This window comes from Oreochromis niloticus, linkage group LG6 (genome assembly GCF_001858045.2).
Source record: "Oreochromis niloticus isolate F11D_XX linkage group LG6, O_niloticus_UMD_NMBU, whole genome shotgun sequence".
NCBI lineage: Eukaryota > Metazoa > Chordata > Actinopteri > Cichliformes > Cichlidae > Oreochromis > Oreochromis niloticus.
This window is the reverse complement of record NC_031971.2, coordinates 34,183,947-34,211,202: the sequence shown is the minus strand read 5'-3', so window position 1 is coordinate 34,211,202 and position 27,256 is coordinate 34,183,947. Positions and strand designations below refer to the sequence as shown.

The window sequence follows — 27,256 nt, the reverse complement described above, 5'->3', positions numbered from 1 at the left end:
TTGTCTTTACAGTGATCCCAGTGTGGGATTCTTTAGATTGAAATCAACCAATGTGACATGAAAACATTTGAGAATTCAAGACACATTATTTAGGGTCTTCAATTAAAATACACTCACATCTTCCTGTTTATTTCAAGCCATTTATTTACATGCATTGTCATCATAAATATCTCAGCTGGACCGTAAGCTATGTTAGGTTGACCTTTAATATTCACCTAAACGAGGCAGTAATATATTGCTTCCCCCAGTATGCTATAACTGTGAATATGATGAGGTGTTTGTGATGTATCCCACCAGGAATTGCTCTTAATATGAGGTAAATTAGTTGCAAAGTTCATCACTCCAAGTTAGTTTGAAGAAGATAGTGGAGATCATTTAGTTTTCCACAGTGAAAGACTGAAGTCCAGTAATCGCTCTGCCCAGGATCAATGCATGAATATCATGGGTTCCTTTAAAGAAAGTAGCGAAAAGGAAAAAAGGTCATAAGTTGTTTTCAAATACAAAAAATATCTCAAAAACAGTATAATACAGTTTAACAAGTAAACCAACATTCAGTCGCTAATCTGTACATTTCTGACATCTAGTGGTAGACATATGTAACTGCTACTGAGTTTAAAAGCCTTTTCATTACTTTTAATTTTGCCTACCCTCATATGTATTGACAGCCTCCAAGTTCATGACGTGACGGATGATGTGGTACTCATCCGAGATGCCGTTTCCTCCCAGCATGTCTCTGGCTTGTCTGGCAATATCCAGTGCCTTGCCACAGCTATTTCTCTTCAGCATGGAGATCATCTCCGGTGCTGCCCTATAAAGATGAGGAAGAAAAAACAAAAGAAACAGTTCTTTAGTTGTTTTTTTTGTTTGTTTTTTGCGGGGGAGGGGCAGTAGAACAGCAAACAATAAAGCAGGCGGTGACACATGTGAAAGACAGCCCTCACTTCTTCTCATCAATAAGCCTTCCCAGGTGCAGGCATGACTGCAGCCCAATGGTGATCTCTGTTAGCATGTCAGCCATTTTCTTCTGCATCAGCTGGTTCCTGGCCAGTGGCACACCAAATTGGATTCTGTTTGGAGGATAGAAAGGTATGAGCCACATGCGGGGAAAATGGTAATATGGATCTCTTTTCTCTCGATTTTTATGTCTGCCATGTTTTTGGGCAATGTCTGCGAACACAGTCGTGTACCTGTCCAGAGTGTACTGTCGAGCAGCGTGAAAGCAGAATTCAGCTGCTCCCAGAGCTCCCCAGGCAATACCATACCGGGCATTGTTCAGACAACCAAAAGGACCCTGTATACAAAGACAAACAACAACAAAAATTTAAGCTACTAATATTCATACGAGCTGTAAAAATGAAGTTTGCCAAACTTCATTAGGTAAAGCATTAACTTACACCGAGGCCAGAGACTTTGGGCAGCAGGTTCTCCTCAGGAACTTCTACTTCATCCATCAGGATCATGCCAGTGGCAGATGCCCTCAGAGAAAATTTGCCCTCAATCTTGGGGGTGGAAAAGCCCTTCATGCCACGCTCCAAGATGAAACCCCGCACTCTCCCATCCTCACACTTCGCCCAGATTACTGCAATGTCTGCCACAGGAGAGTTTGTGATCCTAGGAAAAGATGTGGGAAAGTCAGTGTATTTGATTATTTAGGTATTTAAGTAATTTAGTTTCAAAGAAAGCAGCAGGCTTTGTCAGCAGGTCTAAATTATTACACGTTTACTTCTATATGATTAGTCATCAAATGGCAGACCTATTGTGTCCTCAGTATGGGGATCCACATAGTTCCAAGTTATATAAATTTATACAGGTCTGTACTCCATTGTCTTATTTTTACTCCATGCAAGTTTCAAATCAATGAATCTTGTTCTATATGTGTCTATCTACCAGGTCTTAGCTCCACTGATGGTGAAGGTACCACTCAATGGGTTGTACTTGGCCTTTGTCTCCATACTGCTGGGATCACTGCCATGATTTGGTTCTGTCAAACCAAAGCAACCTATGATTTCTCCCCGAGCTGCAGAACAAATGAACACACACCACAGAAATAAGATAGATTTTAGCCCTTTACAAATTTTAAATGTCAAGTACAAGAGGAGATAATGTCACACTTACCAAGCCGGGGCAGGTACTTCTCCTTCTGGGCCGCTGTGCCATACGCATTAATCGGGTGCATGACCAGTGAAGACTGAACGCTCATTACAGACCGATATCCACTGTCCACCCTCTCAACCTCTCTGGCAATCAAACCATATGCCACATAACTCGTACCTGCACAACCATACCCTGCAGTGTAGAGAAAAAAAAAACAACTTAAAAAACCAAGTAAGTCTAATCAGTGAAATATAACAAAAAGCAGGAAAAAAGGAGGGAGGGGGAGCATTAGTTTTTTCTGTTTGTTTTACCTTTAATAGTTGGGCCTAGGACTCCCAACTCTCCCATCTCTGAGACAATCTCACGGTGAAAATCTGTAGCATGGTGCATGTTAGAAAATAAGAAAATGACGAATATTTAGATGAGATTAATTTTACACACCTCAATGTAAAGGTGGATTAAAAGCCAGAAACTGAATTTTTCTGAATTATTCACGGTGTGCACAGTCTGAACCAAACATACTAATCCTGCTTAACTCACGTTCGTGTCTGTTGGCCATAAGGACACGCGGCATGAGTTTTTCCTGGCAGTAGTCCCGAAACGAGTCCCGGATCATGATCTCTTCCTCCGTCAGCTGACCCTCCAGGTCGAGAGCATCCCGCCAGCTGAATGCCACCTTGGCTGAGCGCCAGAACATTAACACACACACACATTCACTATGATTACATCACTATAATAGAACATATGAAGAAATCTGAGCCGATTGGATTCAGCTCATTAAGATTCACTTCAAAGTATCTTACCTGGCTTTGCCGGCTTTTTGGCTTCTTCAGCACCTAAAGGATGTAAATTTAAAGTGTTGTTGATCATCTGAGACAAATATAGAAAACATATTCATGTTTTTCCAGCTCTTATGTGTGCTTTCTTTTTCAGCACAACTAAACATGGCATTTCCTACCTCAAGACACCTTATAGACTGTGATTCCAAACTTTACCTCACCTTCCTGTGTATCTAAAATATGAGTCGTACCTTTTTGTGCTGCAACCACTGTGCCCTGAGCTCTGGATGAGGTCACAGCCACGGACATACGGCTGTTGGAGAGCAGACGTGTGAAGGCACTTCTGAGAGCCATTTTACTAAAGGGCACAAAATAAAAGTAAATGCATATTAGAGTGTACACCTCACAGTTGTTGACACATTATTACGCAATAAGTGCAAGTTGTAGCAAAGTTACTTTTTGTGTTTGGGTATTATTATATTATCTTATTATATAAGGGGCAAACTTTGATGTGTAGTTTTTATTTGGGTTAAACAAATATGTTAAAAAATGTTTCATCAGACATTTCCTTATAACCTGTGTAAAATACTTAACACATTTCTCCTTAAAGCATGCCACATACATCAAGATTAACTTATCCAAACAAAATACTTTAGTGTAACCTACCTTTTTTTCCCCTCTCAGGTGGGTGATCAGATTATAAGATGACTTTTCGATGGCGATATGAGCTGTGAAAAGTTGCTTAAGTAATAGCGCTACCGGTGAAACGTCACAGGTTTACGTAAAGTGTAACACGGGAAGACTTTTCCGCCATGATAGATGAGGCAAAACACTGAGCCAACGCATGACCGTAAAAGTAGTGCAACTCGTGAACATAACGCAACGGAGCTTGAAGAGCCTTTTGCGCTTGTAACAGATTTTATAACATAAGTGCGGGAAGTTTGAATATTGGAGGTGTTTGAGGCTGCTCCTACGCTATTTTTACACGTGTGCGAAGTTTCAGCAGGTCTGCGGGCTGAATTTGGCACATATTTACGCACTCAAAATGGCGTGTGTGGCTGGATGGATGAGTTTGGGGTGTGGAAGGTGTTGGCCCAGCCTTCAAGCTCATTGGCCAGTAAAATGAGCCATGTGCAGAATGTTGACCCTGTACTGCAGTTTTACAAGTGACAAGAAGTACATGTGTAGGTTACACTGTAGCTTTTAAGTTTGGGTAATATAAAGAAGGAAGGCAAAGAAATGAATCTGTAAAATGTAAATGTGCATCTGTAAATGTTTTTGGTGTTTTTCCTGCTCACAGAAAAAAGCCAATTAAATGAAATCTCAACCTGTATATTTACAAATTTTAAAAAGAAAGAAATACCAGTGAGCTTTGTAAAATGTTGGATATTACAGTTGATTTGTTTGGCATGCTGGACTACAAAGCAATAAAGAACATCCTCGCGGTTTTCATAAGTAACCTGATAACGTGTCAAACGCTTTAATTATTTATTGTTTTCCTGGCAAACCTTTACATGACACTTTTGCAACCAAAGGTTGGTGCCTATTATGCAATGTGAAGATGCATTACAGTCTTTCCAAACTGTTCGTCTTTCAATCATTATTTAATCTTTCCAAGAATGTGAAAATTGGTTTTGTGTAACACAGCATATCTGTAATGTCAATACCTCCCGCGTGGAGCAGAGAAACAGCAGGCCAGCAGTTTTGCCAGTGATGCCCTTCTACCTTTACCCTTCTGATGAAAATGTGTTTCCAGGTCATAGTATCTTCCTGGTATCCGTGGGTTTCCTACTCCACTTTTCTATGAGCTTGAGTCTCCCATGTTATGAGTCAGTAAATGGTAATAATTATCTTACTTATTTCTTAGTAAAACATAATTTCTCAGACTACACGATTTAGCTGCGGTGGTGGAAGAAGAATCATTTACTAGGTTAAAGAGAATTTTCTCTTCATAGAGCCACACAGATTTGCACATTTAAGCCACGTTTACTTGTAAACACAGAGACTGAGGGTACTGTATTGACAAATTAGGATGTTCTGTTGGTGGCAGCCTCCCAGTTGATACTGTTTTCTTTTAAAGAGAAGATTGCAGATAAAATTTCACATTTTTATGGGGCACAAAGTTTCATTAATTTGAGGTAAATTTGACAAAAATGTATTTTTCATCACCGTGCTCTTTGTATGCGTCTTCTTTGGGAAGTAGTTCTCTTCAAATCTCAGCAAACGATGTAATGATGTCGAGACAAAATAAATAACTTAAAATAACTCCCGTATTATTTAATCGCGAAATAATGGTCTTTCTAAACGCGTTATGTTCTTTAAAAGCACATTGGTCTTTAAATTCTACACATTCCATTGCACAGGCTTTGTGCTCGTCAGGGTAATCCTGAGTGGCTGCAGCAGCTGTCGGTCAGCAGGCCCCGGTCTCTCATTGGCTGGCTCTCCTTTCCGTTAGACTGGAATGCGCTTTGCTCCAATTTGGCTTGGGATGGTCTCTGTCTTCAGTCTGCTGTGTGGCTGTTGCAGTCGGACACTGTTATTGATGTTTTTTTGCCTCGACATTTCCATGGAAACTGTCCTGGGTTAGGTCTGATCAGCAGCAAGCAGCAGTGCGTGAGAATGGAGATGGAGGAGAAAAACCCGGACCCCAAATACGGTAAGAACAGTTTGTTTTACGGCTTTCTCTTCGATCTTTCTTTTTTTTTTCTTTAAACGGGGGAAGAAATGGAAACAATGACTGCAATGGATGGATGGGTGTGGACCTCATGCAGATCTGGAGCTATCCACATCTTCAGCAACCGGACTATTTTTTTCCCGATTTATCTTTAAACTCCTAGAAAACGTCCTTTAAGTTGCATTTAATTATTCAGTTTGCATTACACAGCGGGTGAAGAATACGTACTATAAATGGGTCGTTTGTTTGTCATTTAATTACAGCCTGTATAACAAACTAAATATAGCTAAAAAAAAAAAATTGAACAAAAACTCAACGTAGTTAATTATTGCTCTTTCGGTTAATTAAGGGTAAAAAACCGAACTAGGTTGCCGTGTTTTTCCCTATTAGGCTTTATATGGAGGCGATTCTGTACTGCAGGAACACACAGAAACAGAGCACAGTGGAGAAGGAGAGCACATATGCTGTCTCCTGGGCTCCATAACCATTTGGTATTTTGTAGATTGACATATGGCTGCTTCATCCACAGATGCACACAGCCTTTTGCAAACATCCATTTCACAAATGTTCACAGCTTTTGTCTATTTATTACATTTTCGTACACTTAGTGAGGAAAAATCATCTTCTATATCAGCCAAATGTATGACTCATTGCAGATTATTATGTGCCACACATGCATTTTTTCCACCACCAACAAGTTAGCAGCCCACAGCAGCCTGGCGTGGTCTGGGCAGGGTTGTTATTCATATGGACTGTTGAGTCATGAAGTTTTTGTAACCACTGTTATTCTTTCTTTAATACTCCATGTCTACATTATTACATGAAAGGTTGTTCTTAGAAGGCTAAAAACCAAAGCACAATCCTCATGCATTGGGAAAACAGCCCTAATACTGCCTTACTATTGAGCTATTCCTTATTTCACAATGCAAATTGAAATGTTAAATCCACATCTTCTCCAGTCAACTCCCACAGGGGGCCATTTCCTTGTGGTTTTCTTGTTGCTATACAGTGATCTGTTTTCCTCAACTGCCCTCTCCCATGACTCAAAGGTCAAAGACCATAAGCCATTTAAACTCAAGATAAAGGTTTATATGACACCAATGTACAATACACATTTCAGCTCCTTAAAGTTTTTATTAGCAGTTTCAGTTTAAGCTGTAAGCAGTCACTGGCTTCTTACTACTATTGCCACATTTCCTCCATGTCTACGAAGGTGTGCGTGTTTGCAGGCAGGCCACAACCCGCTCTGCCTCGCCTGTGTTCAGCCTTGTCTGTACTACCCACTCAACAGATTTAGGCAAGCGATTTCCAGTCAGTATCAAGCTGGAAAATAAAAACAAACACACACACATACAGCTCTGTACACACACAGAGATGCCGCTGCCAATATTTGTCATTTTTGATGATCATTGATTTAGTTGGTTTTAGAAAATCTGCTTTTTCTTGAAGTCAAAAGTAGCAACTCTGAGGAGTAACAAGAAACAGCGATCAAAGCCAGTGGATGACAGATTTATGTAGCTCCTTAAAAACAGACTTTAATATGTTTCCTTGTTCCACTGACCTCATTAGTGGCTTCAGGAAAAGTATTTCCAGCAGTTACAGCTGCTTGGCACAGAAGGAAACAGTTTTACACAGAGTAGCTTCTGTCCTGTATTGTAATGATGTTCAATGACTCTGCGTGCCTGGAATATAAAGATAAAAATTTCAGGGATAAGTGCTCATGTGATGAGATATATTCAGAATGTCTCCTTGCGTGTGCAGTCTGTGAGCGTACATACAATCATGCGCAACCACAGTAGCCACTATCCCATTAAGGTAGGCAGGGAAAGGTTCATCTGATAACCCCTTTGGGCCCATTAGCGCATCATCAGTCATGACATCATCTCTCCCTTAAACACGCACACAAGCAAATACACGCACAGAGTCACACACAGTACAATACAACTAAAGGCTGGATCATTGGCAGATGCTTTTAACCCGTTACTGACCTGAACCTGAGATCTGAAGGGCCTTATACATTTTCACAGCCTAGGTCCTGTGTAATGAAGTACCTGAGGACATCCGGTTACCAAAGTGAAAAAAAATATATGTATGTAGGGCTGCTCGATTATGGCAAAAATGATAATCACGATTATTTTCACTGAAATTGAGATCTTGATTATTTGACGATATTTATTTAACAATAACAATGTATTGAATAATGGCTTTAAAGATTGTCAAAAATTAATATAAAATAGTGTGCAAATACTGATTACAGTGCAAATGTTTGCAATATAAAAAATAAATGAAAAATGTAAACATCTATGTTTAGTGAACTTCAAAATACTGCACAATATTTGATCCACGTCTGACTCCGCGAACCCATAATGTTTCCACCAATGTTCCCTCTAATATTTCATGTGTCTGAGCGAACACACAAACTCCCTGAGCGACCCCTTGGACCACTGTGAGCAACATCAGACGTGTGCACTGTGGTCACGCCAGCATCTAATCCATCCAAGTTACATGGTTTATTAAAATAATCAAACTACAGCATTTACATTTATGTTAGACTACTTTTAATTAACTGCTTTAGCCCACTTACAATGAAAATTTAAAAAATCTTGTTCATGACCTGTGTAGTATGTTAACACTATTGGAAGTAAAAATAACTTTAACTCAAATTTTGAAAACACAACTTTCTTTCTTTCTTTTTTTTTCCCATAAAGCTCTGACTTGTATTATGAGTCTGTGGTCTGGGAGAGAGTCCTGTAACTCTCTGTCTGCCAAATACAGTATATAATGACCAATGCTGGGCAATTAATTATATAGTTACTACTTCAAAAAAGTAACTCAGTTTGGCAAACAACAAAGTTTTTTGCAGCTATTTATTTTTTTTAATGCAGCCAAGGCGTTTTTTTAAATAAACATTTCAAACTATTTACAGAACAATCAGCTGTTCTGCATCAAATCTGATGCCACATTAATTATTTGTGCCACTCCAAAAAATAATTTCTGTCCACTATGAGATAAAGGAGAACAACAGCCTGATACCTGCAGGCCTGACAACAGGAGATGTATCACTCCTGTAACACCTGTAACATTCAGCAGCCGCCTCATTGTTCTGACCATTGACTGTAGAAAACACAGTCAATGGTTCTGACACACCAACAAAACTATTGACTACACTACACACTAACTACACAAGATTTGCGCTAAACGTCTCAAATCTCTCACATCTCAGAACACCGCCGTCACTCCTAAAACTTCCCCCCGTTTATTAACAACTAGATGCTACGTTGCCATATCATTTTTTGACTGGTCGACACGGTACTTTTTTCGACCAATAGGAAAGGGTGGGGGGTTCTTTGGTGTTGTTTTTGCTCACAGGCGGAGAGTGCTTTCGAGCGTTTTCCTTATAAAACGCCGTTTTTACCGTTTCTTCCCGCAGTAAATATAAACAATGAAGTATTCAGGAAGAAAACCAAACATTGCATATATTTTTATCATAACTCTGGTTTTACGTTGCCTATCAACACAATTTAAAAACTGGTATAAAGTCCACACTTTTTCCATCTGTCCTGCTCACATCTCCAATGGTTGTACACGTTGTCATTAATGTGGCTTCACTGCACATCAGCCACGCCGCTTTGCTAGCTAAAACACCGGTGTCGGCACATAAGGACGCTGTCATAGCCTGTCAACAACGTTGATTGGCTGCGTATATACGAATGTGAATCGCATTATTGGCTGGACTATAGGATAAGGTGGCATCGTTCTAATCCCATACAGGAGCAGCCAGTCACTTACTGACTAACACTGCAAAACAGAATTGTTAAAGTTTTAATTTTAATTTCAATTCAGGTTAGATTTTTTTTGTGCGCAACGCAGATTTTCTGTGCGCAGAGACCGTGCCAGCAGTGCGCAATTGCGCACGTGCGCAGCTTAGAGGGAACATTGGTTTCCACACCACTGAAGTCGTTTTACCTCTCTTTTCAACCAATGGCATTCTTTCTTCCTCTCCTCTCCAAATAACTTCTGCTTAGCTTTCCGAGCTTCCCTTGGGTCCTCTTAATTGTTGTGACGCGTGTTCGAAACGCAGAGAGGTGCGCTCGATTTGCCACACGGAGCAGCGCGAGAGTAAAGCACGAGGGAGGTGCTAATAATCGGCTCAGTCATTTTTAATGATCGTTGAAAACCCAGATCGTAATCTAGATTAAAATTCGATTAATTGAGCAGCCCTATATGTATGTATTTTTAACCTTTTAAAAAATGTGTTGAAGGTGGCAGACTGACATCAGTAAACGTATTTGGTATTAATTTTGCCAATTACATAAACGAACAAGACGACTTACACGACTTTTGGCAGCCTGAACACAACAACAACAAGAACAAATCTGCTCGCATGCTTTTCAGTACAATCAGAGATTGTTTTATGGACAAAACAGGCAAAGAGCCGCCTGTTCCTCCAGCTCTAATGGAGCTGTGTCTCACATTCACAGATGGCCCTACAAATGAAAGGCTGAAGGGAGAATCTCTTAATGTTTATCTTCAGAAGAGAGACAGAGGAAACTTAGTAGTGATGGCAGACTGTGCGGGGTAAAACTAAAAAACAACAATAATAAATGCTGGAGAAGAAATATCTAAACACTCTGTTATTTATTTATTTATTGCAACTCTTTTCTTTTACAGTATTCTTGCCCAGAATGAATATTCTTACACCAGTAGCTTTATAACAGTTTGGTAGTTTGATCTCTGGTCCATGGCTTAGCGGTTCTGCTTTCATTGGTAAATTTATGAATGAGAAACACACTGTAAAGTGTGTTGTAGATCCTAATAAAGGTTGAAAAGGTGTTAAGTATGTGTAGATCATTCAAAATTATGTCTCCAGTGGCCCCTACTCATTTCGTTTGAAGAGAAAAGGCGAATCTACTACTACTGTTCTTAAAAAAAAAAAATCGATGTACGTCACTGCTAATACAGGTTAAAATGCTTGATTCATAAGAACAAGGCTGATTTTTGTGGTCATGTCTATTTGCAGATGATGCCAAGATACAATGTTATGCCCAAGGCTAAAGTCACCCTTCATTTGTTTATATTTTGCTAGAAAAATGAGAAATGGGTGTAGCAAATTATCGAAACATCTGCAAACATTCATAGGGATACAGTATGTAAGGCAAAAACAGAACTTGCACCATTCTCATGGGTTTGAAAGTTAATATTTGACATGATGGCCTTTATTCTTCAGCGCACTCTGAACTCTCTTATGCCTGCATTCTTGTAATTACTTAAAATAGCTCAGGGTCAGATACATCTCTCAGGTCTTGTGTCAGGTCTTTGCTGGATTTTTTGGCTAATTCTTAAGGACATGACTTTCAGTTAGTGTGCATCTGCTGTAGATGCTTTTTAAGCCTGCCACTTTATTTGTCTGTTTCTTTTCATCCTCTTTTTGTCAAGTTTCCTCTCATTTTTAAAAGATTGAGATATTTCAAGTCTCAAGTTAAGACTAGACTAAAAGTAAGTTCAACACAAAACAAAACAGCAAACATGTTTAAAATGACCCAATACGTGATCACATGAGAAGCTGTGCCAGAGTCTTAGAATGTGTAAATTCAATGCTAAAATCCCATCCGGCCATCAGCTTTGAACTGAGAACCTCTTTGCTTTGAAACAACCACAAGGTTTCACACGTTGTGCCACCAGTGGTTAGCAAAGTGCACTGGTTAGCTTTGAGAATATTTCACAAAGGTGGATTCGTTAACCTGTAACCCAGGAACTCAACTAGTGGTGTAAGTTTTACCATTATATTATTTTATTATTTTATATTATTAGTGTATTTTACCATTATATAGCTATTTATGAAGAAAAAAATGTAATCAAATGTACTGAGAATGTTTTAAGGTTGTTTTTTTTTATTTCAGATAAACTTCCTGTGAAATTAATAGTTTAGCTAAGACTTTATGTTCTGACTGCACCAGTCTGAGAATGTTTAAAGAATGTTGTCAAGTTTCAGTTCATAAAATGTTCCCACACTGTTACAATCTAACACTGAGTGTGTATTTGAGGTCTGAGATGAAACATTGTTTCATTACACGATTCTGAAACTATTTTCTTAATTTTGCACTGAGAATGTTTTTCCACTGTAATCTGTCACATGCCAGCAGAGGTGGTCATGTGCCACCAGAGTGGGATGGCGTTATCGCTGATGTGCTTATCAGCTCATTGCTGTGTATATGTCAGACATGCACAGTGCATCAACATTTGCCATTGGATGACAGTGGTTATGATGGCTTTGTTCATTGTTCCGTTTGAAACCACTGAGAGGGGGTGCACTCGGAATGCTGTAACAAACTGATAAATCGAAACAGAAAGCGGTCAAGTCGGCTAAAGTTTTACGAACAAACGACACAGTAGCTCAGGGGTGAGAAAAATTTTTTGGAGGTGGCAGTGCAGCTGCAGCACATGCAGACACACTCTGTAAAACACAGCTTATCTTGTTGATTCAGTGAACTGAGCTGAAGCCTGGAATAACCATTATGTTGTTCGGGTTAAAGACTGTTTGGATGTGAGAACAAGCACCTGCAACTGAAGCAAACACTCTCTGCAGCGAGATGTGTAAAACTAGCACATTTGAGTCTTTAGTCATGTTTTTGGCAGCTTTGGCAGTTATCAGGCGCCACAAGTCTCTGTTTATTTTGATATCCTGTCTCAATTTTCCCATCAATACTTTTTTGCTTCAATTGAGCTGACACAGCTTTTGCAAGGAGGAAACCCACAGAGTAAAAGAGGGAATTGGAGGTGAAGGCAGAGCTTTGAAATCTAAAATAAGGAAGTGAAGAGTAAGCACGCAAGCACTGTTATACAGGAAGGATCTTTAAAGAAACAACAGCAGAACACAGAACACTGAGACGTATCTGTAAAACCATCTGTAACACAAACTGAGAGCAAAACAGCAACGGAATGACAAAATATGATGGAAAAGGTAATACGCCACCCTGCATTTGTTACAAAACTGTGACTGAACGTCTTTTTGATAAACTTGTGAGATAGTTGTGTAATGGCTCACAGTCCTCTAATTGTGATGGCTAATGTACTGCTTCACTGCTAATAGGCATAGTTTGTCTCAGACAACGTGACGCTCTTTGGTCGTTCCTCCATTGTGTGAGGAGAGCATGTGTGTTTAAGTTCTGTATGTGTGCGTGTGTGCAAGGGAGAGTGTATTGTTTCCTCAGTAAGTGTAATGCAGTTAGAAGAAACAGCTGGGCTTGGCTCTAGTGCTCAGCCCATTGTTTGTGCTATAGATCCTTTAATAAAAGTATCTGTTTTTAAAAAAATGTTAAAAACTGCTCAACTATAGATTTTAGGAAAAAAGTAGTAGGCCTGGTTGACGCTAACAGCAACAGGTCAGTATGAGTGACACATCACAGAGTCTGACATCAGTTCATATTTTAACAGGATGTAGCTTGTGTTTATTAGTGAGAAGTCTTTTCTCACTGTTTCTCAAAAACGTTGGCTTACACTTTTGGCTTCATTTCACTGTAACCAACGTGGGTTTGGTTGATGCTTCTCTCCCCTGTTGAGTATGAGGTGTTTCCATGACGGCTGGCGATGTCCACAGGGAGCTCCCACTGTCACCGGGGAGCCATTTTGTGGGTTGCTAGGCATGACGGTCAGGCAGAAGAATCCTTTTGTTCTGTAGAAGTCACTACATGAACTCACTCTAATGAAATACTCCCTTGTACACATATATACATTCCACATAACAGCATTTTCTGCAACACTTTGGCCTGCAGCCTACCTGTAAATGTGTAGTAAATGTAGTGATTATTATTTCGTAGCTAGTTTCACTTTGGTTTAAACACCAGAGGCAGTGACAGCTATATTTTGAATGCCTAGTTTTTTCTTATTGTCCAAATTTCATTTATTTATTTCACTTCTTTTTGTGTAAAAATTTACCAAAAGCTGCGCACGTAAAGCTGCGCACGTAAAGCAGCGTACGTCTTTCTCTTTTTTTTGTTTTTGTTTTGGTTCTTTTTTTTTTTCTTTTTTTGCATTTCCACAGTAGATGGCACCGATACAGACAGGAAATGTGGTAAGAGACAAAGGGGGAGGATGTGCAACATGACTCCGTTAAAAGGGCATGCCTGTCATAAGTGTTTTTACCATAAGCCCAAAAAAGTGTTTAGCAGCTTTGCTGAACACTTAGACAGGAAAGCTGCTCAACACAAAACAGGAAGCTTTTTTCATTACAATTATGACATATGCTATGTCAGTCATAGATAGTGCTATATTTAAAAAGAGGCCCTTTCCTGATTTTTTGCATATTTGATGCCAAAGCTGTCAGAGCAATTAGATTCCTTATTTTCCAGTCAGCAGTCAAAGACCCATATAATCAATCTGGTATTATTTTAAATATTAAATGCAGCAGATACAAATTACTGAGAAACAAGACTGTGCAACATTTTTGCTTCAGCGGGAGTTTTTAATACTATGCTTTCAGCAAAAAAGAAATATGAAGACAAGACACGACAATGAAGGTTAAAAAGGGTCAGTTGTTAAATGTGAAAAATAATGACCTGTGACTCAGGCTGGCTGTTGAAGGTTAGGATGGAGGGATGCAGAAGAAGGAGGCATGTGAGCTGTTAAACTAATAAGCCAAGAAAGGAGGATAAATCTTGACATGTTATGCTTGTTCCCAGCTGCATATTTTATGCGCTTTATTAGAGTAGCTTTGCATGATTCATTGCTTCAAATAATGCTTATTTATAATTTTTTATCTTATACTGGAGGCATACCCTCTGTTTGTCCTTTGCCAGAAACAAGCTCTCTTACCTATTAATAAAGTAGTAGTAATGCAGTATGTACTATTTTACAGAAAAAAAGGGAAAATTAGAATAGGTCCCCTTTAAAAATCACATTAACAGAAGTAAACACATCTAAGAGGGTCTAGAAATCTGAGTGAAACTCCCTGGTAGCTGAAGAGGCCGATGAGTGATGGGATGCAGATGTGCAAGTTGTTGAGGTGCCTCACCCACATGGGCGAGGCAAACTCACAAACACAGAGACGTACACAGGGGACAAGAAACACAGGGAATGGGAGGCAAATGGAAAGACGGGAGTCTTGGTGAAGACCATAAAATATTTATGAAAAATCATTATGGACTCTCAAAATAGCTGTAAATTATATATTATTTTTCTCTCATGCAAAATGTATCTTATATACTTTATTCACAATCCAAAAGCAAAGCCCAACAAGGTAATTGTATGCCTGTGTTATTAACTTTTAATACACGTTTGGTGGTGTAGTTGTACTGCCCCTTATCAAAATGATTTCTAAAAATAAATTCCAAGAAAATTTAAATTAAAAATAACCATGCCCTTAAAAGCTGTTAATTGTATAATTAATATAGACAGTGTATTCCAGATACATACTGTTGTACAAGTACACTGTTATACTGTGAAATTATATTCAGCTGTATCTCCCAGCTCTTTCAACATGTGTCTGTCTCAGATAGATGACCGGTCAGCGTCAGAGCCGACCTGACTGTTGTCTATTCATCCATCGGGTCACCAGTCCAGTGCAGGGATAACACAGAAACAGCCTTTCACACTCACATTTACACCTACACCAACTTTAGAATCACCAGTTAACTGAACCACAAACATGTGATTTGGACTGTGGGAGAAAGCCAAGGTACCCCGAGAAAATCAGTTCAAACACAGTGAGAACATGAACTCCACGCAGAAAAGCCCCAGGCGGCCAGTTTTGAACGCAGGATGTTTTTTTCTTTGCTGTGATTGAACAGAGTTAACCACTGCACCACTGTGCTCAACTACAAACAGCAGATGTGGTTTACATTTTGAAAGACGACCATTAATCGAAGAATGTCTCTGAAATGAGAACAAATTGCGTCTGAAAGGAAACCTCAGGTTTCATTTCCCCAGGTTTAATTTTGGGATCAGTTCACCGCAGCCTTTATCAAGTATCAAGAGATTGAAAGCCAATCGAATCAAATCAAATTTCTAATAACAGGCATTAGTAAACCTGATGATCTGTTTCTATCCACAGGGGAGTCCAGAAAGTTTGATCCAAACTTCAAAGGACCGATCCACAACAGGTGAGACGTCTGCTTTGATTACTGGTGATCTTTTGCTGTCGGCTGTATATAGCAGACTTTAATGGCAACATTTTGCACCTGCTTTCCTTTCCTCTTTTCTTTCCTCAGGGGCTGCACAGATATCCTCTGCTGTATCCTCTTCATCTTAGCCTTGCTGGGGTACTTTACTGTGGGTATCATTGGTAAGACTGATCTCTCATCACTATAGTGTGTGCTGAGCATTATTTATATTTAGGTTGTTGTGTTTTTTTTCCATACAAAATTTGTGCATGGGTGGTGTCTAATTTTGTTTATCAGAAGTGGGAAGTGAGGCACTACCTTGGGTGGAGTGAGACAAACTTTATTAACATGTAGTCCAAGCCGTGTGAAAATGCCTGGCATCAAGTGTTTTTACAGTAGCCAGTCTACATAAGCCAAGGTATAAATAAAATAGTTTCTGACTGGTTGTAATTCTACTGCCTCAAAGAAGGAAGTAAACATCCTGTTCAACATCTCTGTGCAGCTCTCCTCCATTGTGGGGTTTGATGAGACAGAAAGCTAATTATGAGCTCGAAGCCAGAATAAACAAGTGAGAGTGATTTTTCCTAAGGTTTTCTCATCATTAGGCACCACAGAGGTAACACTACCAATAACGGCTCCCAGCTACTTGCATTTTGGAAACACTTTAACTTGTGAAAATTCAGCCATTGGCAAAGTTATTTAGGTCAAAACACCTGCCTGTTTATCGTGCATCACGCGCACTGATTACTGCACACACTACAACATCTGTTTGCAAAGTAATTATTTGCATCATCTGCGACTTGAAGTCTTGCACATCGGCTACATTCCCTCCACCCGACCACAAGCCCCCACTACAACCAATACCTTTGAAAAGCAACATAAGTGGCCATCAGTTTTCAAGCAAAACATACAATGTACATTTACCGCTAAATTCTGTTTCATAACACATATTTCCAAACCTCACAGGACTTATCTAGTAATTTATTAGTGACTTCATAAACAGACTGCAGCTTAGGAAATCCAGGAAATGCCTCAGACACCACCCAGTGGAAGGAAAGACAGCTGAAGCCAAAGTTAGATGAAATAGATAACCGTTACACAACATGTTTTATTTTTATGTTATGACTTACACTGAGGATCACTCCAGTCTGTCCCACACTCTGTGTATGCTGTCAAGGCTGGAAGGTGTTTACACATTAAAGTCACAATACTGTGTATGTCTACTTTTCTCAGTCTTTCTTTTTAACTCCTTCATGAGGCCGTTGTCTAATTTAAGACCAGGACCCTTTTAAAACTCAGACTCAGACTTTAATTCAGAAATTTTCATATATCTGAATTTCTAAATGTATTGGAAGATGTTTATTTTATTTAAGCATGAAATAAAAGGAGCGTGCTCGTGAGGAATTTAAGATGGTATTTTATTTTTTTACTTCCTGTTGTTCTCTTTGCAGCCTGGTCTCAGGGGGACCCCAGGAAAGTGATTTATCCCACAGACAGCAGAGGTCAGTTCTGCGGACAAGCTGGGACACCTCTGGAGTAAGTTACAGTGTAAAAGAGCATTTGTGTTCTTGATAACCTTCTATAATCGGATGATCTTAAGCAAGATAATACTATAATAACAACAATAAAAATAATTGCTTTAATCTCATACTCTTTATTTAGTGAGTACATTTATTTATGATGAATGCAGGTGGTCACAACAGTTAAATAAATGTTCAAAGTTACTTGTGTGGCCAGTTTGATCAACACAGGCCACTGTAGCAAGCAGCAAATGCAATTATTTTACAAGTAATATGGCCTGTTTTACTAACAGCACACCCAAGGATTTGTTTGGAGGAAATACTGGTACTTTATTTGCATGTTACTCAGCCTGAATCATGAAATAATTGCAAGAAATTTCAAATTTTCTATTCTAATTCTAACTGGAGAGTTTATTGAATCTTCTCAAGTGTTGAGCAGGCGGGCGGCCCGGGTTCCAGTCCAACCCGCAGCCCCCTCTGCCGCATGTCTTCCCCTCTCTCTCTGCCCCTGCTTTCCTGTCCTCTCTTCACTGTGTCTATCAAATAAAAGTTGAAAAAGGCCCAAAACAAAAAACATTATTTTTAGCAACATTGTGATGAGGTTTTTCCTCTGGCACAGAGGAAAAAATCAGGCATTCTTTTGTAGATACACTAATCGATAGCGAAATCCAACAGGTGACCAGGAAACAAAACAAAACCACAAAAGATGATGATCACAGTTGCAGAAGAAACAAAGTTCCCTAAAACACATTGGATAAAATAGGAGTTCAAATCAAGACTTCAGAAACCATAGAGTTAGATTACAATGATTGCATCCTTATCGTCTATGAAGACCTAATAACATTGTCATTTCACTGTGACACAACAGGAAGAAACCACTTCTGTTCTACTTCAACATCCTGAAATGTGCCAGCCCTCTGGTGCTGCTGGAGTTTCAGTGTCCCACCACACAGGTCAGAAGCGGCACTCACTTTATTTTAAGTTGTTCTCAGTCTACTCTAAAGTGTTCAAGTTACGCCGTTAAATGTTAATGTCTTTGTTGTTTTGTGTGTCCAGTTATGCGTGGAAAGCTGTCCTAATAGGCATCTTACATTGATAAAAGCCAAGGTAGGAAATAAAGATGACCAGGAATACTACAAAAAATACTGCAAGGAAGACGTGGACTTCACTGGACTGGTAAGCATTCAAATAATTTGATTATTTGTATTGTACACATGTTTTAAGTGGTTCTACTAAATGTGGAGTAAATGAACTGTTTTCCATTATTCAGAGTCCGCCACAGATCCTTAAAGATGGCTTGTGTCCTGCTATGCTGATGCCCAGTAAAGCCTGTAAGTAAGATTCTCTGTGTTAAACTGTTTTAAAGGACTTTTGTTTCTGCAGGTAGTGAAACTAATAAAACCCCTCCCTCCACAGTCACGCGCCGGTGCCTTCCTGCTTTGGCAACATTAAAAGGTGGTGTTGTGGTGGTGGGCAACGAGACGACTTTCGATGATGGCAATAGTGGCACTGTCAATGCCAGTGATGTGCTGGAGGCATCAAAGTGAGTGTTTTTCATTGTATAGCAACATGTATGTGCAGCATGTTACTATTTTATGTTGTCCTAAACCCATAAATCATAAACAACAAAGTGTGTGAAATGAGTTTGACCAAATCAAACTTTTTTTCATATTTGTGTTGGAAACGCACTTCTTTGTTCATTCAATTTAATGTTTGATTAGCTATCAGAAAATACTTGGTAGCTAGTTTGATGATTAATTCATTAATTCAATATCTGCTGGCCTTAAGCTGTAAGCGTAACACTCTTTCAGCCCTGTCCAACCGCTGTTTAGTGAATGATTGCTTGTTTTCAGTGACCTTGGCACTTATCATGCTAGACATGAGGCATATCAGCTTATCAGCCCCCCTTCACATCTCACTGCAGTGACTCTGGCTGAAGCCTCTGTGTGCTTCACTTCTGCTCTATTTGTGTTTACCTCAGAGGGTCCTTGTGTTACTGTTTTCCTTCTTGCTTTCACTGCAGAGAGGTTTTCAGTGCTCCCTGTATGTTATTCATGAAGATGATGAGTAATACTTCCTGTTATTTTCTTGCAGCAGACAGCTTCCTAGAGCTGGATAGCTTCAAGCTTCAATACTAAATTGTATATGGCATATTCTATTGTGAGAAGTGTAGAAGTGTAGTGCAACTTAATGTTATTTGTTTATGTCAGATATGTTGTCATATAAATTTATAACTTAATTATTTTGTCTGGTGACAGCTATGCTTGATTTCTTAATCTTAGTCTATTAGTTCCTCAGTATAGATGTCTAAAGCTAACAAAAGGTTATTGGACAGCTAACTTTAAATGTTGAATATTCAAACATCACTGGAACACAGGAAGTGGTGTAAAATCCAGATCATAAATGACCTAGCATGAGATCATCAGGTAGTGATTCATCAGCATAGCAAACAGTACAGACAATAGCTAGGAGAAGGGTCCAAAACTACTGAGTCCATGCACAAAAGCAACACAAGGAATTCCCTTGAACAAAATAAAGCAAAGTCCTGTGAAATATAACAAGAAATAACTGAACAAACGTCCTTTTAGCCTCTGATGAAGGTCAGTCAACCTTTAGAGGAAGCTTTCTGTCTCTTAAACCTTTTTAACCTATGGGTAGTCACTCTAAAGTCATATCATGTCAGGGTAACACTACTAAATGAAGTTAGTGTTTAGCTGTGTGTAGCTGGCAAAGCAGTCCTCTTCATTGTTTCAGTACGTTTTTACAGACAGCTGCAGAATGGTGGTAAACTGAAAAGACAAAATGTTTCTGAAAATGTGTTAAAATAGCAGAGAGCTTATGAGGAGATATATTTCAGTAATTGATCGGCTCATGTGGACATGTGCAGAGGAGACAAAGTGGATACATTGGACAAAGGATGTCAAATATAGAGCTGCTAGGCTGAAGAAAAAGAGGAAGAGGCCTCAAACAAGGTTAATGGAGGTAATGAAGGATGATATGAAGATGGTTGGTGTGACAGAAGAGATAGGGAGGCAGATCCACTGTGGTGACCTGTAAAGGGAGCAGCTGAAAGAAAAAGCAGAAGAAGAAGATCAGTTTGTTTACATGACTATTTTTGACTTTTTGAGTAACCTTTTCTTATATTTTGTGACTTTTAGGGCTCTATACAACATGTGGTTCTTTTAAAGCATCCGTTGTCTAATAAACATAATATTTCTAATATGACAGTTGTAAGGATTATATATGGCCATGTTTTTAGGCTCATTTCATTTTGTTACAGGAAGTCAAACATAGCTGTGGAAGCTCGTCAGGTCGCTATGAGAATCTTTGAGGACTACACTCATTCTTGGCATTGGATATTACTGTAAGTCTCCCTGCTCTCTGCTATCACAGTAATAGACTAAATGTTCAATCACAGAACTAGATAACTTATAAATTAGGATATAAAACCAGAGTATATAGACAAAACACCTTCATCACCAAGTCATTAACCATAATATGTGTCCAACCTCTCCAGCGGTCTGGTGATAGCCATGGTCATCAGCTTGATTTTCATCGTCCTGCTGCGATTCTTGGCTGGCATCATGGTCTGGATCATGATTATTTTGGTTATCCTGGTCATTGGTTATGGTAAGTCCTTAGCTTCTGACAAAGTTAAAGATTGTTCTGACTGAAAAGAAGGTCAGCCAATTAACTTGTCCATTTTTAGGCATTTTCCACTGTTACATGGAGTTTGCCAGCTTGAAGGGTGAGCCTGGTGCTGATGTCACCATCCGTGACCTGGGCCTGCAGACGGACTTCTCTGTCTACCTGCAGATCAGGCAGACCTGGCTGGCTTTCAGTAAGCACAGACACACTTTCATTCTTTAGCATGTCTGTGGATGAAGACTTGACAAATCCCATTAATCTGTTGTGTTCTGTTCGCAGTGATTATCCTGGCTATTGTGGAGTTCATTATCATCCTGCTACTCATCTTCCTCAGGAAGAGAATCCTGATTGCCATTGCCCTCATCAAAGAGGCCAGCAGGTCAGTGTGAAATGTGATTTACACCAGGATCTCCCTGTTCTGTTCTCCAGGTTAAAATTGAAAAATAACCAGATCTGCTCACATATTTTAAAAGTTAGGAGTAGATCAGACAACAATGCAGTATAATGGATTCAGATGAGAATTATCCCTCGCTGTTTTGATCTTACAGTATGCAGCTTTAATGTTGCACACCTCATCTTTAGCCTGGCATGACTAGAAATCAGATGGCATTTAATGAGTTTAAATGCAGCTGTTACGCTAGAGTACGCCTGTCTAGTGTTAAACAGCTGAGAGAAAACAGAGACAAAATTAACCACCAGTGGGTGAATGTAGCAGAGTACGTCACTGCTTAAGAATCAGATATTTCCTTTATGACAAACCTGAAGACTAAATACAGCTCAGCGGACATGCATTCATAATATGTGCATGAAGTATTTCTGTCCCAGCAAGTGTTAGGCAATAATATGCAAATGCTGTAATTATAGCTAAAAGACTCATTGCATTTGTTTCCTTAATAATAAAACATCATTGTAAATCAGCGTTACCTCTCCTGCTATACAGTATTACAGTCTTAAAACGAATGTATTAAAAAAAATGTGTTGGACACATGTAACATATTTTGTGTGAATTTTGACATGATGTTTGTTTTTAAAAAAATGCATGCCATTTTCTTTGTCAGAGCTGTTGGCCACGTTATGTCATCGCTGTTCTACCCACTGCTGACCTTTGCCCTTCTGGCTGTGGTGATCGCTTACTGGGCCATTACTGCTGTGTATCCTTTCAGTTGTCTATGATAATCAAAGATAATCCAAACCTAATTGTCTCCTTTCATCACGGTAGCAGGTATAACATGACTTTTAATCAAGGATGTACTTTGCATTCTTCTCCTTGACATGTCTGAACAGCTTCTTATCCACCTCTAATGAGCAGGTGTATAAAGTTTTCAACACCTCTAACTGCTCATTCTCACGACAGACCTGTAACCCCAAGGTATGCTTCTAAATGTCACTTTTCTGTTAAATTAGCCCGCTAAAGATATTGTAGGTGGAAAGGTGGCAAAGTTTTTGGTTGGAAAGAAACACCCGTTTACCTGCACAGCATCATAGATCACAGAATGAATGATGTCTTACAATATGCCCCTTCTCTCTCTTTCTCTTGTTCAAAGACATTCAACTCCTCCAATGCATCACTTGCGTGTCCAGATGCAGAGTGCCTGTTTGCTTTCTATGGTGGTGAGACACTCTACCATAAATACCTCATCCTCTTTCAGTTCTACAACGTCTTCCTTTTCTTTTGGTGTGCAAACTTTGTGACGGCCTTGGGCCAAGTCACTCTGTCGGGTGCATTTGCATCATATTATTGGGCCTTCAAGAAGCCTGAGGATATCCCTGCCTACCCCATCTTCGCCTCTCTTGGAAGAGCCCTAAGGTTAGAAAGTACATTGTTAATAATAACAGTTTTTGTTTTGTAGAATTGTTTTAGCGCAGCTTGAAAGTCTTACACAGTAAGAAAGCTACAAAGCTGACAGGAAGTTGTTTTCTCCAAAATGTTTAAACTTTTGTTACCCTAAGATATATTGACTGATGCTCACAACTAACCTCTGTTTCCTTGTGCTGATTAGGTACCACACAGGGTCTCTGGCGTTTGGCTCTCTCATCCTGTCTTTAGTCCAAGTTATCAGGGTCCTTTTGGAGTATCTGGATCACAAGTTAAAAGGTGAGCTATAACATGTTGCATTTGCCTTTTGGTCTCTGTTTATTGTCTTATAATTAAAGTCTGTGTTTATATGCATTTACATTGTTGATACAGATTGTTAAATATACATGCAAAGTGCAAGCTTCTGTCGTACCAAAGTACTTGATTCTTATGTTGTCATAAACTGTTCCTGCTTCTAAGGTGCTCAAAACAAATTTGCTAAGTTTCTGCTAAGCTGCTTGAAGTGCTGCTTCTGGTGTCTGGAGAAATGTATCAAGTTCCTGAACAGAAATGCATACATCATGGTGAGTTCCTGTAACTGGACACAGCTGCCTGACAGACCGTCTCAACCGTTAAAGCGCTTCACAATCATCTTTTTAAATTTTTTTCCTCTAGATTGCAATCTATGGAAAAAACTTCTGCACCGCAGCTCGAGATGCCTTTTTCCTTCTCATGAGAAACATTATTCGGTGAGATTTCATTATATAGACACCATTATTGTTATTTATTTTATTTGCTATTTGCTATTCTTAGTGTGTTTTAATTCAACACACTCTCATATTCTGCACAGGGTGGCTGTTTTAGATAAAGTGACCGACTTCCTGCTGTTCCTTGGGAAGCTCCTTATTGTTGGCATTGTTGGTAAGAGAGTTTTGTTTTTTTTAATTTTATTTTTAGATCCAACTGCAGAGAGAAAAGTCTGCCTTTCTAGTGTAGTTCTACTAATTCACCCTTTTCCTGCATAGGGATTTTCTCTTTCTTCTTCTTCTCCGGAAGAATCAAAGCTGTAGAGCAGGCTGCTCCATCTCTCAACTACTATTGGGTCCCAATACTGGTAGGCACAATTATATCAATAAGGTTTGGTGTTAGTCTTCAGTTTGTCTGTGGCCATTTAATGACATGTGTGACTTTCTTCTCTTAGACAGTGGTAGTGGGATCCTACCTCATCGCCCATGGCTTCTTCAGTGTGTATGCTATGTGTGTGGACACACTTTTCCTCTGCTTCTGTGAGTAATTTTTGCCAAATATCCACATTTTCTCTCTTCCTTTTTTATAAACAGCTGTCTAAATGTGAGCTGCTGGGTTCGTCTTCTTCTGAACAAGTTTCTGACCTTTCTTCTCTTTCTCTCATTTTTCCTATTAATTTCACCTTACTTTAAACCCTACATGTTTCCGTTCTTTCACCTTTTCATTTTCCCCTTGATTTTCCATTAACCCATTCAAAAACACAACATACCCATGCACTTATAAGGTGAGGACTTGGAAAGAAATGACGGGTCTTCTGAAAGGCCTTACTTCATGTCCCCTGAGCTGCACGATATCCTCTCCAAATCAAAGCCGGTGGAGGAAGATCGCAATGGTGTTGAGCAGGCGGATGCTGCGAAACAAGTGGACGAAGTTAAAGTGGAGGAGGAAACACCTCTTCAGCAGCAGGATGGAGAAATACAGCTGAAAGAACAGACAGAGCTGAAGGGGGAAAATGAGGAAGAGCAAGCTTGGCAGTCAAAGATAGATTTTGACGAGTCAAAAGAGGAGAAGACGGAGGAACAAAAGATCAGTCTGGAAGATGAGACTGAAAGGAAAGAAGAACCAGAAGTGAAAGAGATGTCAGAAAAGCAGGAGTTGAAAGCGGAGGAAAAGGTGGAGGAGGTGTCCGCTGCACCTGTGGAGGCAGAGAAAGAGGAGACTGGTGAAAAGAATGAGGAAAAAGAGGAGACTAAGGAAGAAAAACCTTCATCTGGACCACAGGAGTAGATGTTGCAAAGCACCTGAGGCTCAGAAAATCTCATAGAGCATAAAGAATGAAAGATGTGTAACTGCACCTTTGTGATATGGACCTGTTAAATGTACGCCATACAACAAGCTAAAGTTTCAGATTGCCTTGCTATGTGAGTATAGGAGGGATGTCCACCTGGAGAGGGTTGAAGGTTTGAAGCAGGTCAAAAGCCCAGTGCATCTCTGTAGCTTGAAAAAAAAAACGCTCTCTTGTGTTGGTTTTAGAACAGTGTTGGTTTTTATATTGTGAAGATCTGTTGAACATCGTGAGTCCTGAACCTGTGCCTGATTACTGTCACTAATATTTGTTGTCTTAATGCTGTTAACAAATGCACTACAGATACACTTAAGTACCGTGTTTACAGTCAGAACAAACACATCTCAATCAAAGGTGAATCTCTTTCACTGTTTACAATAATACCAGCTGACGCCAAAATGTTAACAGACATATTTGATATACTGTATGAATATTGGATTTTTTTCCCCTATGGAACTTGTACATATACAGTAGTGTACATCTGTTATGTATTTTTTGGCTTCAGTCAAGTGGAGATCCTTGCAGAGAGGGGTTCCATATATTGTATTTCCACCTACTTGCCTTGGTATTTCGGACTGACGTAAGTGCTGTGATTGTGTCGCCATGATGAAGCCATCATGACCTCTCGGACTCTACGAAATCCCCAGTTTGTTTACTGATGCCTCCTGCCTTGCTCTGTCCCTCCCCTTAAATCTTTCTCTCTCTTTAAGCACTGCATGGTACTGACATGACCTTCTGAATGCTAACTAACATCTTAAGTCTCTGGATGCTTTTGTACCTTTTTCTTGTCACTTTGTGAAAGATCTAAGTCGTTTTTCCACTAAATTTTCTGATGACATTCCGTCATTACTGCGTGTCAATCTTGATTAAAGGTGATTGTATTTTAATCGTAGTAGTTCAGAATTTCGAGTTTGGTTGGTGTTTCGAAGCAGGTGAGTTTTCATGTGAAATAAATCCCTGGCAATGATTTCACCTTTAAAGCACACAACAACAAATTTTACATGCCAAAATCAGTTTGTATAAATTTCTCTTCTTCCTCCTTCTTAAAATAAGTATCACTTGAATAAATCTACAGTTGGGCTTTAGATACTTAAATGAGAATATATCTCTCTTTGTTATTAAGAGCATTTTCTTCACAATTGTTTCCCATTTATAGCTTGTGAGCTCTTAAAAGAAGTGGCATCGTGTATACATTGTGACCCTTAATCACATGCTATTGAATTTTGTGTGGAAGTTACTTGTGAACAGTTTGAACTAAGAGATACATGATGAGGTACATGAAGAAAGGAATGAGAAAAGTAATTAAAATAAACGATACATTGTAACCTAAATGTGCCTTTTCCCCTTTTTTTCCTTTTAGTCATGTCATTCTGGGTTTTTTAGGAGTATTTAAAGGATCCACCCACCTAATTAGATGATACTCAAAGCAATTTACTTAAGTACACCTTAGGGGGCTGTAAGATGAAACTGATGGCAGATAGACGATGCATAAATACAAGAAAGATAGATTACCGATCTGTGTTGGTGTGTGTGAGAAAATTGTTTCTCAACTCTCTCTTGTCCATGTCGCAGTGGAGGACCTGGAGCGCAATGATGGATCACAGGAGAGGCCGTATTTCATGTCACAGGACCTGCTCACACTCCTCAAGAAGTCTAATGAAGACTACAAATCAATGGACTAAGCCTCAGTTTGTATTCATGGATGTATTATTCTGTGTGTGTGTGTGTGTGTGTGTGTGTGTGTGTGTGTGTGTGTGTGTGTGAAGTTAAAAGAACAAAAGGAGGAATTACAGTGCCATTTCATTTGTACATAAACAGTGTATTTGTATCTAACTGTCAAATCGGATTCATATATATTGTTTTTATGATATTACTCTTAATTATCTCTCTTTACCTGCATGCACAGGTTGAAATTTATTACAGAAGGAATATGGGAGCTGGAGTTACAGATGATAAGCCCTGTTGCCTTAAGAGCTATTGCTTTCTGTTTTATTGTATATTTTGGATTTTTTTTTATTGATTTTATGTCTGTATGGAAGTTTCAAAGGGTCCAGTTTATGGAAGATTGAGTAAAGCTGTGCTTTATTAGTTTAACTAAGCATATTGCACTGTTTAAAAATTAACTCACCAAAGCTTAACTGCAAGTGATTAAAAGCTTAGTATGATAACCAAAGAGATTACAAATGACCCAAGTGGTTTAACCTGGATATAGACTCAACATTTTAATAGCTTTGTCTTTATTCTTTTTTGTGTGTCATACATGCCACTGAAAATGAAACATGTTCATACTGTGTGAATTTTGACTTTGTAAAAGGTTTACATTGTCTTTCCTTTTGTATTCAACTAATAAATGTTGGTTTTGACATCGTCCTTTTTTGTTTTTATTGTTTTGTTGGTTTCTTTAAGCTTTTCTTTAACGTGGATTATCATTATGATTGATTTACTCAGTTCAGCTGTCCATTACTGTGTGTTGTTGCTTGATAATGTTGGCAAATAACAGTAATATTTACATAAAATGAAATAGCATATACAAAGTAATTTTATTTTTGTAAATATC

At 39.1% G+C, this 27,256-nt stretch overlaps 2 protein-coding genes and 1 long non-coding RNA gene across 5 annotated transcripts; 1 reads left to right on the top strand and 2 right to left on the bottom strand.

Annotated features, from left to right (window-relative positions):
* Window positions 1-102: 102 nt before the first annotated feature.
* gcdha (glutaryl-CoA dehydrogenase a) lies at window positions 103-4,272 on the bottom strand. The gene is made up of 12 exons (XM_003453751.5): window positions 3,540-4,272; window positions 3,125-3,231; window positions 2,898-2,930; window positions 2,635-2,775; window positions 2,406-2,468; window positions 2,116-2,286; window positions 1,888-2,017; window positions 1,395-1,611; window positions 1,188-1,291; window positions 942-1,067; window positions 648-808; window positions 103-449 (listed from the first exon to the last, which is right to left on the bottom strand). Exons 2-12 carry the CDS (start codon window positions 3,225-3,227, stop codon window positions 376-378), a joined length of 1,323 nt encoding a protein of 440 aa, XP_003453799.1. The 5' UTR covers window positions 3,228-3,231; window positions 3,540-4,272; the 3' UTR covers window positions 103-375.
* Window positions 4,273-5,345: 1,073 nt separating this feature from the next.
* On the top strand, window positions 5,346-27,069 carry slc44a2 (solute carrier family 44 member 2 (CTL2 blood group)). Of its 3 annotated transcripts, none has more exons than XM_005458568.4 (22): window positions 5,346-5,529; window positions 15,596-15,644; window positions 15,753-15,826; window positions 17,096-17,180; window positions 18,033-18,117; window positions 18,221-18,340; window positions 18,435-18,495; window positions 18,581-18,707; window positions 20,445-20,528; window positions 20,682-20,794; window positions 20,874-21,005; window positions 21,092-21,191; window positions 21,871-21,963; window positions 22,097-22,181; window positions 22,357-22,619; window positions 22,813-22,907; window positions 23,088-23,191; window positions 23,283-23,356; window positions 23,458-23,528; window positions 23,633-23,721; window positions 23,809-23,893; window positions 24,139-26,030. In XM_005458568.4, exons 1-22 carry the CDS (start codon window positions 5,493-5,495, stop codon window positions 24,639-24,641), a joined length of 2,529 nt encoding a protein of 842 aa, XP_005458625.1. In that variant the 5' UTR covers window positions 5,346-5,492; the 3' UTR covers window positions 24,642-26,030. The 3 variants fall into 3 exon arrangements, with proteins under 3 accessions (XP_005458625.1, XP_003453798.1, XP_005458626.1); XM_003453750.5 differs by lacking the exon at window positions 24,139-26,030 and adding an exon at window positions 26,272-27,069 and having other exon boundaries at window positions 5,348-5,529; XM_005458569.4 differs by lacking the exon at window positions 5,346-5,529 and adding an exon at window positions 12,266-12,508.
* On the bottom strand, window positions 5,539-9,550 carry LOC102079528 (uncharacterized). The gene is made up of 5 exons (XR_002062390.2): window positions 9,514-9,550; window positions 7,536-7,598; window positions 7,326-7,436; window positions 7,109-7,229; window positions 5,539-7,011 (listed from the first exon to the last, which is right to left on the bottom strand). It is a non-coding gene; the product is annotated as an uncharacterized LOC102079528 (long non-coding RNA).
* Window positions 27,070-27,256: the final 187 nt, after the last annotated feature.

What these genes read in the sequence shown, in the direction of transcription:
- gcdha (XM_003453751.5), bottom strand. Translation starts at nt 3,227, where the DNA reads ATGGCTCTCAGAAGTGCCTTCACACGTCTGCTCTCCAACAGCCGTATG. An exon ending in CAAAAAGCCGGCAAAGCCAG is followed by an intron (nt 2,776 to 2,897) that starts GTAAGATACTTT and finishes TCTGGCGCTCAG; the next exon opens with CCAAGGTGGCATTCAGCTGG. An exon ending in TATGGCCAACAGACACGAAC is followed by an intron (nt 2,469 to 2,634) that starts GTGAGTTAAGCA and finishes ACCATGCTACAG; the next exon opens with ATTTTCACCGTGAGATTGTC.
- slc44a2 (XM_005458568.4), top strand. Translation starts at nt 5,493, where the DNA reads ATGGAGATGGAGGAGAAAAACCCGGACCCCAAATACG. An exon ending in AAACCCGGACCCCAAATACG is followed by an intron (nt 5,530 to 15,595) that starts GTAAGAACAGTT and finishes TTCTATCCACAG; the next exon opens with GGGAGTCCAGAAAGTTTGAT. An exon ending in ACTATTGGGTCCCAATACTG is followed by an intron (nt 23,722 to 23,808) that starts GTAGGCACAATT and finishes TTCTTCTCTTAG; the next exon opens with ACAGTGGTAGTGGGATCCTA.